Here is a 10,940-nt window from a genome sequence, read left to right as displayed (position 1 = left end):
TTTTTGAGAATATAGTTTGAATTTAATTCCTGTCTGTGATATTAAAATGAAATAAATTATTAATATGAAAACACCCCTATAATTGAGGAACATGCCACATTTGTGGGCGGCGCAATAACTTTACGCGCTTATTTACATAAAAAAGCGCCAAATATAAATCATCCTTTGTAGTGTTTCAATACTGAAAATGTTCAATTGGAAAGACATTTAATTTAAACATCAATATGAATTAATTGCAGTATGAATGTTTTGCAGCTTTCGTGTGTCTTCACCTCATGCATTTTGCCATATACAAGTCTTCCAAATGCATTTCATAATGGCACTAAACGAACATATAACTTACATGTTTATGTTATCACGTTTTTATATCACTAAAGAGATAGATTTGTTTATTTAGTCTATAGTCTTTTATCCGTTGTGAAATATGATATGTCGTTGCAAAGGCAAAGAAAATGAGTCTGCATTATAAATCAATACGCGCACACATGTCTTTGTTTTGTTTTTCTTCCCGTACAATCGTGTTCCCGCGAGATCTCGTGAGATTTCATAGTTATGATTGAGTGTAATTTTAAGGGTTTGTATATTGGCTACTTTTGTTTATTTATTTATTTTAGCGTCTGTGTTCATATTTTAAAGTGACTTAGTGCATGTACTAAGAAACTCGCTATATAAGTAATTATCCTGTCTAGTATAGGTCATTTATTAATGACTTATCTATTATTTTTATTATTAAAAATAAAAAACAATAGACATTGCCATATTTCAGAAAACGTCAAACGTTAAGCACAACGCCTCCCATTATGTCACATGGATTTCATATGGTAGCACGATGTCCCTCGACCTTCTATCCAGACAGTGTGGTTTGCTCTTGAGAAAGCTGCAGTAAAGCACTCCTGCTGCCTGTCTGACAGGCAGAAACTGACCGACTTCCAACTCAGGGAATTGTCTCCTTTCCAATCTGAATGGGGTGATTCTATCTTTCCTAGAAAAGTCTTCCCAAAGGTAAGTGGAGAGATAAAAAATACAGAGCTTTAAGGATGAGATTAAATGTTAATGTGCGCTTTAGTGTCTTGCGCTGCAGAGCAACATACAGTAAATAAATGATGCTGTATTCGCAAATATAATTTTATATTGTATGGATGTTATATGAGCAAAAAGCTCATGTCTTGCACTCTATACTCTTTTTATTATCGTTCACTCACTTTGGGCGACTTGATTGTTATGCTTCTGCGTGACTCTCCATTATGTATGGACATACATAACTGTATGTAAATGGATGTAACCAATATGTGCATAGAAATTTAAATAAATGTATGCGCTTGGACCTTACTTAATTGTGATAGAGCTTGAAAAACAGCTTAATAAGGCTGCAAGGGAGACTGTATGGAAATTAATGCACAACTGACTTTACATACAGTAGGCTACAGTAGATACAGTCGGGTATAAAAAATACTTTCACACATTCATGAACCTAAAGTTTGAATGTGAAGAAGTAACAACTTGATGAAGTTACAACTTGTTACAATGTTACAAATACTAGCATCGTAGGCACAAAACCATTTGGTTTCCTAAGTGGTTTACACAAGCACTTGTCAAAAACTGTGCTGGTTGAAAAGCATGTTTGTAAATACAGTGAAATTAACCCTTGTTACAGTACCTTATTGGCAATGAAATATAACCATCACATATTTTATTAATCTGTCATTGATAATCCCATATTGAATAACTGTATAGATTGATCTGAATATTGATGAGGATGTTTATACACTCTGATGCTGGGAAAAATGCTGGGTTGTTGCATGTTTGAGAAAAATATGGACATTTTCTAAGTTCATTTAAACCAGCGGTTGGGTTTGTCCATATTTAACCAAACTGTGGGTTGAAACAACACAATATTTTTCAGAGTATTATATTAATGACTAGACTCCTGTCTTACGTTTGAAGGATTCGGCTGTAAAGAGTGAACAAGTGTCATCAGTCTGATTAGGATGAGTCCTCAGACGCTGCACTGTTTTAGCTGTCATTACAGTAATAATTCAAGAATAAGGGCTGTGTGAGAGCAGATGATATGCACTTTTGATATTTCATGTTTAAGGAAATTATGCAGTTTATGACTTCCCACACATGCATTAAACTTATAAACGGCCATCTCTTGTTAAACAATTTGACACTTTTAGGGAACTGAATGATGATTGATCATTATCAAGTGTTTGTGTGTTTCACATGCACCAATTTGTGACCCTAGCAGGTAAAATAATTTTTTGTGATTTACTGTTTTCTCCATAAAATCATCCTATAATCATCCTTTCGGGAAGCCCCCCCCCACACCTGGTGTAGGGTAAGGTGCATCCCCTTGCACACCCCCCACCCCAAAGAAAATGTATGACATAAAACACGCTGTTCAGAATTCACCCTGTATCCCGACAATCAAAAGGGTGGAAAAGCGCATCAAAACTCATGCTGTGTGATTATTTTGAATTGGGGGACAACCAGTTTGTACGTTCTGCACGTCTAGGATTTCATGATATTATAATTAGAAACAAAGAGTAAAAAACAAAACTATCTGTATCTATCTGTATTGATAAATGCAATTCTAATTAATCAAATATTATCGGCACAGAAATTTTGTATCGTGCGTCCCTATATTAAATATATCTTCTTAAACCATTGAACACAAGAAGATCTAACAGGCTTTAATCTGTGCCCATTTTTCCTCTTAGATTTAACGTGTTTGTTGCTACTGTCCTTGGGTCCTCCAAGCAAATCGTACTTGAATGCTTAATCGGCTTGGCCAGCGTTTCACACAGAAACACAATTACGTGTTAGAAGAACAGACCCAGCCTAAATGGATTTCAGCTGCATATTCATTATGCAGTCGCAAAGCATAGTGGAATATATATTCCATCATGCTTTTGTGACTCCATAATGAATTTGATGATGATATAGGACTACCTGGTCTAAAATAAGGATTCAAGCTTTTCACACAAATGAAATATTAATACTTTTGCAAAGACTTCATTAGATTCTGCTCCCAGCAAGATGCACAGCCGAATGCAAATACTTTGCTCATTAAAATAAAGCAGGTGATGTAAAGAGCAATTAGGCTACCCAGCACCTAATTTATGAAAGAAGAGCGTTATAAGCAGCAGAGCTATTTCAAATATTTCACATTTATAATTTTAACCTAAACAGTATGTTCCTGGAGCTACAGAGTATCTGACATTTGCATTAGTCATTTATCTATGGATATTTTTGGTCAGTGGCGTAGATGGCTATTAGCCTATACGTTTCTTCGTCTCTGAGAATAACTATTTTAAAGGGGACATATTATGAAAATCTGACTTTTTCCATGTTTAAGTGTTATAATTAGGTCCCCAGTGTCTCTATCAACCTAAAAAATGTGAAAAAGATTAAACAAGTAACTTAGTTTTGGCAAACTATTCTCTGCAAGCATGTGAAAAATAGGTAATTGGAAATTGGCTCCACTTGTGATGTCAGAAGGGGATAATACCGCCCCTTAATCTGCACTATCCAATCACAGCACTGACATTTAGTGCAGATATCAGCTCATTTGCATTTTAAAGGACACATCCAAAAACGGGACATTATTGGTCGCTCTTACAAAGTGGTAATTTTAACATGCTATAATAAATTATTTATATGATATTTTGAGCTAGAACTTCACATGCATACTCTGGGGAGACCAAAGATTTATTTGACATCTTAAAAAGGTCTTGTGAAATGTCCCCTTTAAATGTATTGCCAATGTCAAATGTAACAAGTTGAATTTATTGTTACAAAGCATTCTCCCATTAAGCATTCAGAAATCTTTCCATTCTGAAACTTCATATGACTGGCATGTTTTCTCTGGCATGTCAATATGTGTTTTTATTACACTGTGCCAACAAACAAAAATCTGTTAAGGCATGTGACAAAAGCAATACAAACAATAGTTCCATGTGCGCACGTGAAACGTAACTTTAAAAAAAAATTGCATTTGAGGGTTTCGCTTGAGCATGCGAAAGTTTCTCGTGAGCATGCGAAAGTTTCACGTGAGCATGCGAAAGTTTCACGTGAGCATGCGAAATTTTCTCCTGAGCATGCGAAAGTTTCACGTGAGCATGCGAAACTAAACTTTCGATTTTTTTACTCCAATGTCACCTTAGGGGCTCGGTATACATCTGTCCAGAAACTGAATTATTTACTTATTAAACTTTTGTTCACTTTTCTTACAGCAGTAGCAGTCAAAGGAAGTTGTTTCTCAATCATTTCCAAGTGAACAAAAGCGCTCTCAATACCATGGCTGATGTGAGCCAGAACAGCTCCTCAAATCAAAGCTCAGACCATGGAGACGTCTTCAGGCCGCAGACCGTGTTCAGCGTCCTGACGTTCACCTTGCTCGCCATGCTTGTGGTAGCTACGTTCGTCTGGAACATGCTCGTTCTGGTCACAATTCTCAGAGTCAGGACCTTCCACCGCGTGCCCCACAATTTGGTGGCCTCCATGGCCATATCTGATGTGATGGTGGCTGCTCTGGTGATGCCTCTCAGCCTGGTGCACGAGCTCAACGGTCGACGCTGGAAGTTGGGCCGAGCTCTGTGCCAGGTCTGGATATCTTTTGACGTCCTGTGTTGTACGGCCAGCATTTGGAACGTGACCGCAATAGCGCTTGACCGCTACTGGTCCATAACACGGCACCTGGAGTACACCCTGAAGACCCGCAAGAAGATCTCCAACGTGATGATCGGCCTGACCTGGCTGCTCTCTTCCGTTATTTCCCTCTCCCCGCTGTTTGGCTGGGGTGAGACATATTCGGAAGAGGACATGGAGTGCCAGGTGAGCCAGGAGCCATCATACACCGTCTTTTCCACATTTGGGGCCTTCTATCTGCCTCTCTGTGTTGTTCTGTTTGTCTACTGGAAGATATACAAAGCTGCTAAGTTCCGTATCGGAGCTAAGAAGACCAACACCATCACTCCAGCTGCAGAGGCTGGGGAGGTAGTGATAACTTTCGATATTTCATACTTTTACTTTATGCAACCTTGACTGGTAATGTACCAGTATTGTGAATATTACGTCCTGTACTTTAGATGAAGTCGCATGGAGAGAATTTATTGAGCAACAATTAAGGCAAAACTTGTCTTTTTAGATCAGTCTCCTCATGTCCCGGCAATCATTTTTCTAAAGAACAAAATAGACTTCAACTCGATAGCCGATTGAACTTGAACATTCCATTAACATTCCCTTTTAACTTTAACAGCAAAGTATAATTTCTGAGCATGTCACAACACTTTAGTGAATAGTAATCCTGGCACCCTTCATAGATTAGTTTCACATTATTTTTCACTCCATTACTACCCTGTTCTACCTCAGTGGGTTTTGGAGTGATTGGCAAAGTATGGGTCTGACAGAACTGATGGGAAAACTTCAAGGGTTTAAAAGCTTACGCTTAAAAGCTATTTTCTTATTCATTCCAATAGATATTACTGCAGAATATCACTGCACAAGTGTTAAGGAATGGCACATTTTGTTATGTAGCCACTAAGTCACCTTAAGATCAAACACTGTTGTTTATTAGACCATAATCTGTGCACCTGCGCTGTAATAGAAGCTCAGAGGCTGAGAAAACCGTATGCAACTTTTAGGCCAATTTATTAAGTAATGTCTTTGAACTTCACTACAAAAATATGCATTAACAATATTCATTAATGATATTCATAATATTTTACATGCTGCAATGCATGCTGGGAACTTTCAAACCCTTGTGTAATCATTTAAAATGGTTTGTGTGTTCCCTGGGTTTGAACCAATGACCTTTTTTGCTGCAAACACAACGCTTTACAGGCATAACAATAGCATTACGAATATTTATTAATAATATAAATACATTTGCATGCTGGGACTTTCAAACCCTTGTTTAATGAACAATTTCTTGTACAAACACTGGGGTATTTAAGTCAACAAAATCTTGTTTAGTACACTTTCAGGAAAAAGTTGCAAAAGTTTTGTAACTGGAACGGTACCTTTTAAAAAGGTCCCAATTTGTACCATTTAGGTCAGGGGTGTCCAAACTCGTTCCTGGAGGGTCAGAGTTTAGTTGAAACTTCCCTCATCACAACTGCCTGAAAGTTTCTAGTTTGTGGCTGTGTCCAAAAGTTAAAAAAGGCAGGAAGGCATCAAGGCACATTCGAATCCAATGTTTGGTGTACTTCCCGCCTCCTGGGATACCTTCATCACTAAAGTGGGAGCTAATGGGGATCCAAATAAAACAATAAACAATAAACAATCATCTTGTCCCACAATTCTATGTGTGCGCGGGGAATTTGATTGGTCGACTCGAGTGGCCAAGAAAGTGGCTGGAGCACAAATTTTGTGTAAATAAAGTTTTTAATTGCATTTCTAGCAAGAAATTGGTATTGTAGTTTTCAAATATATTTAGTTATCACAAAGAATCTCTCTGTTTATATTTCAAACAGAACTCTGTTACTCTGCCTATGAAGGCTGTCTGGATGCGTTTCTAAGAGCTGCCTTCATGCTGCCTAAGTTGGGTGCATCCCTATTTAGGGTCTGGATTCTTTTAAAGGATTAGTCCATTTTCTTAAAAAAAAATCCAGATCATTTACTCACCACAATGCCATCCAAAATTTTGATGTCTTTCTTTGTTCAGTCGAGAAGAAACTGTGGTTTTTTTTGTTTGTTTTTTTGAGGAAAACATTTCAGGGTTTTTCTAATTTTAATGGATTTTACACCAACACGTAACTTTTTTAATGCAGTTTAAAATTGCAGTTTCAAAGGACTCTAAACGATCCCAAACGAGGCATAAGGGTCTTATCTAGCCAAACGATTATCATTTTTGGCAAGAAAAATAAAAACTGTTAAACCACAACTTCTCGTCTATCTCCGGTCCTGTGACAGGCCAGCGCGACCTCACGTATTTGCATAATGCCGTGGAAAGGTCACGTGTTACATATATGAAACGCACATTTGCCGACCATTTTAAAGAATAAACTGACACAAAGACATTAATTAGTATCATTCGACATACAACAACGTTTGAACGGTCCTCCTTCTCCACATTTGTAAACTCTGGGGCGCAGTTTTGCATACGTCCTCCGGGACCTCTTGACGTGATAATGTATTACGTGAGGTCGCGCTGGCGCGTCACATGACCGGAGATATACGAGAAGTTGTGGTTTAAAAGTGCATATTTTTTCTTTTCTTGTCAAAAATGACAATCGTTTCACTAGATACGACCCTTATGCCTCATTTGGGGTTGTTTAGAGTCCTTTGAAACTCCGTTGAAACTGCCATTTTTAACTGCATTGAAACTGTTAAGTGTTGGGGTCCATTAAAGTCCATTAAAATGAGAAAAAATCTGGAATGTTTTCCTCAAAAAAAACACAACTTCTTCTCGACCGAACAAAGACAACAACACTTTGGATGGCATGGTGGTGAGCAAATCATCTGGATTTTTTTTTTAAGAAAATTAACTAATCCTTTTAGGCTGTGGACTTTGAAGGTAAGGCTCGATATTTGAAGGTGGCAGCCTGTAAAGGCCACAAAGTGAACTGAAATGAGACGGTCTAGCCTACGGGGGGAGTTGCGTATGTAAGGAATAATTGACGACGTGCCATTGAATTATACGAAAATAATGCACACCCAAGGTGCAATGCCGTTACACCGCGGGTGTGCATTATTTTCTTATGATTCAATGGCCGGTCGTCAATTATTCTTCTTATACCACGGTCACCACAAACATTGCTCTGGTGCCTAATTTTAAGACATTTGACAAGTTAGGTGTGCGGTTATCAGAAATTAATGCATACCCACGGAACATTTCTCAGCCAATCAGAATACAGCATTCAACAGACCCGTGGTATAAGACGGCATAGTTGCGTCACTTGATGTTTCCGCCACTACGCTTGTCAGTGGGACATAACAGCTAAGACCCCTCAGACTTTTAAAAACAAATATACAGACAGATTTTTGTTTTATTTATTTTAGAAAATGTAACACATTGATGCAGACTAAACTATCCGAAAGTATGTAAAATTCACCAACAAAAGCAAAACGCAACACGCACAATATTGCAGCATTAATATTTCACATCACTAAAACATCATTTATAATAGTAAAACAGTCATAAGGACCTTTAATTGCCAAATTTTACACTTTTATTTAACTACAGTTTTCAATGTTTATTTCAAAATACACACGCCACGTGCGCGCATTGAATCTTGGGATAGCCAAGGCTGTGAAGGATACATCTATGGATCCTTGGTTTCAGGGGGAAAAAAAGCCACATTTGGAGGCTTGTATGTGAAGGAGCCTTCGAATTGGAACAGCCTTCGTCGTGGCCTGTTGATGTCATTTGCCCCTGAATTGGGATGCATCCACCACCCCATGAGGCAGCGAGGCAACAAGTCAGCTGCATAAGCTTTCCTTGAGACCTTGATTAGCTGGATCATGTGTTTGATAATGGTTGATTAGCAAAACTCTGCAGAGAAACCGGCCCTGCAATAGCAGGATTGGACACCCCTGATTTAGGTACAGATTTACCTCTAAGGTACCAGCGTGTACCTTAGAAGTACCAATATGTACCCTTTAGGTACAAAAGTTTACTTTTTGCAAAGGTAGCACCTCAGTGACAACTTTTATACCTTCATATACCTTTTTTTTCATGAGAGTGTATAAACAAAATAATACATTTAACCTTCTTACTAAATATCTTTGTTCAAGTTACTTCATCACCTTTGTTGGGAGAGCATTTTGTAGTTGTATCTTTACAGTGTGGTTTCCTCAATAGCTTCTAATGGTTTTTTCACTTCAGGTAAAAGAAGCCTCTAGGCAACAGCCTCAGATGGTGTTCACCGTGCGTCACGCCACAGTGACCTTCCAGACCGACAGTGAGACGTGGCGAGAACAGAAAGAGAAGCGAGCAGCTCTTATGGTTGGCATCCTAATCGGAGTGTTCGTCCTCTGCTGGATCCCATTCTTCCTGACTGAACTCATCACACCGCTGTGTTCCTGCAACATTCCGCCAATATGGAAGAGCGTCTTCCTCTGGCTGGGTTACTCTAATTCATTCTTCAACCCTCTCATTTACACAGCCTTCAATAAAAACTATAATAATGCTTTTAGGAATCTCTTCTCACGACCGCGCTAAGCCCCAGCGCCCGAGAGATAGCGGACAGCTCAGCTTCTTCACAAATGTCATTTTTAAATCACTCTTAGGATTTGGGAAGTGCGTTATCTGAATGCTTCAGGAATCAAAAGTTCACAGTGGAAAACACAAAGGCTGAACGATGTCTGACTATTTTATTGGCTAGCAAAGGGATGATTTGATCCAGAGTTTTCAAAATGTCAGTCTGTCCTTTGCATTAAATCAAACTGTTAACTGCTTCTGTACTTTAGCCAGAGAGTTAATATCAGTGTATATTTATGTCATGTAAGGTTTGTAAGTTTCAACTGAAATCATTTTACATATCTTTTGTGCATTCCTTAGTAGCATAATGTCTTTTAAGCATGAAATTGTTATCAATTATTTAATAGTATTATGAAGAGATTGGTATATATTTATATAAAGAGAGAGAAGATAAATAGGGAGAAAGGATTTAAAGCTAAATTCAAATCAAGAATTGCTTGCAAAAATTTTGGGGCAGGACATATATATAAAATGAAAGCTCCTGTTAAACATAACTACACATTCTTGTGTATTTTGATTACCACTAAATTGTTCCTTTTAACACTGAATTAAGGATTAGTCAATTTTCTTTAAAAAATCCAGATAATTTACTCACCACAATGTGATCCAAAATGTCGATGTCCCTCTTTGATCAGTCGAGAAGAAATCACGCTTCTTGAGTAAAACACTCCAGGATTTCTCCCATTTTAATGGACCCCAACACTTAACAGTTTTAATGAAGTTTAAAATTGCAGTTTCAAAGGACTCTAAACGATCTCAAACGAGGCATAAGGGTCTTATCTAGCAAAACAATTTTTGACAAGAAAAATAAAAAATATGCACTTTTAAACCACAACTTCTCATCTATCTCCAGTCCTGTGGCGCACAAGCACGACCTCACGTAATTGCATAATGGCGTGGAAAGGTCACGTGTTACATATATGAAACGCACATTTGCGGACCATTTTAAACAATAAACTGACACAAAGACATTAATTAGTATCATTCGACAAACAACAACGTTGGAACGGTCCTCTTTCTCCACACTTGTAAACACTGGGGCGTAGTTTCACATACGTCCTCCGTGACCTCTTGACGTCATGACGTATTACATGAGGTCGCGCTGGTGCATCACAGGACCGGAGGAAGACGAGAAGTTGTGGTTTAAAAGTGCATATTTTTTATTTTTATTCGCTAGATAAGACCCTTATTCTTCGTTTCTGATCGTTTAGAGTCCTTTGAAACTGCAAGTTTAAACTGTATTAAACCTGTAACGTGTTGGGGTCCGTTAAAGTCCATTAAAATGAGAAAAATCCTGAAATGTTTTCCTCAAAAAACATAATTTCTTCTCGACTGAACAAAGAAAGACATCAACATTTTGAATGACAATTATCTGGATTTTTTTTTTTTTTTCGAAAATTGACTAATCCTTTAAGAGAAAGTTATATAACTTTTTTTATTTCCTTTTGGATAGAAAACACCAAAAAGAACAACCTGATCTCACGAATTTCCGTGGCATAGTCACAGAATTTTGTGCTCATTTTTCCGTGGCATTCTCACGGATTGGTTACTCAACTGTTTTGTCCTATTTTCTTACCATTTTCGCTTCGGTTTAGGGTTAGATTTACATGAAATGACATCCCTACCCAAACCCAACTCTAACCCCAACGGCAGGCGACAATTGTTTAAAGTTTAGAAGATATAAAAGAATAAATTAGAAAAAATAGTATAAACCAATAGTTAAAGTGACATACTA

At 37.8% G+C, this 10,940-nt stretch overlaps 1 protein-coding gene across 2 annotated transcripts; it reads left to right on the top strand.

Moving 5' to 3' along the window:
• Positions 1–333: 333 nt before the first annotated feature.
• Positions 334–9,402, top strand: htr5aa (5-hydroxytryptamine (serotonin) receptor 5A, genome duplicate a). Of its 2 annotated transcripts, none has more exons than XM_055202046.2 (3): positions 334–1,002; positions 4,236–4,836; positions 8,831–9,402. In XM_055202046.2, exons 2-3 carry the CDS (start codon positions 4,300–4,302, stop codon positions 9,164–9,166), a joined length of 873 nt encoding a protein of 290 aa, XP_055058021.1. In that variant the 5' UTR covers positions 334–1,002; positions 4,236–4,299; the 3' UTR covers positions 9,167–9,402. The 2 variants fall into 2 exon arrangements, with proteins under 2 accessions (XP_055058021.1, XP_055058020.1); XM_055202045.2 differs by having other exon boundaries at positions 4,236–4,998.
• The last annotated feature ends 1,538 nt before the right edge of the window (positions 9,403–10,940 follow it).

The sequence above is a fragment of the Misgurnus anguillicaudatus genome, chromosome 2, assembly GCF_027580225.2.
Source record: "Misgurnus anguillicaudatus chromosome 2, ASM2758022v2, whole genome shotgun sequence".
Lineage (NCBI taxonomy): Eukaryota > Metazoa > Chordata > Actinopteri > Cypriniformes > Cobitidae > Misgurnus > Misgurnus anguillicaudatus.
This window is presented reverse-complemented; position numbering and strand designations above follow the sequence as displayed.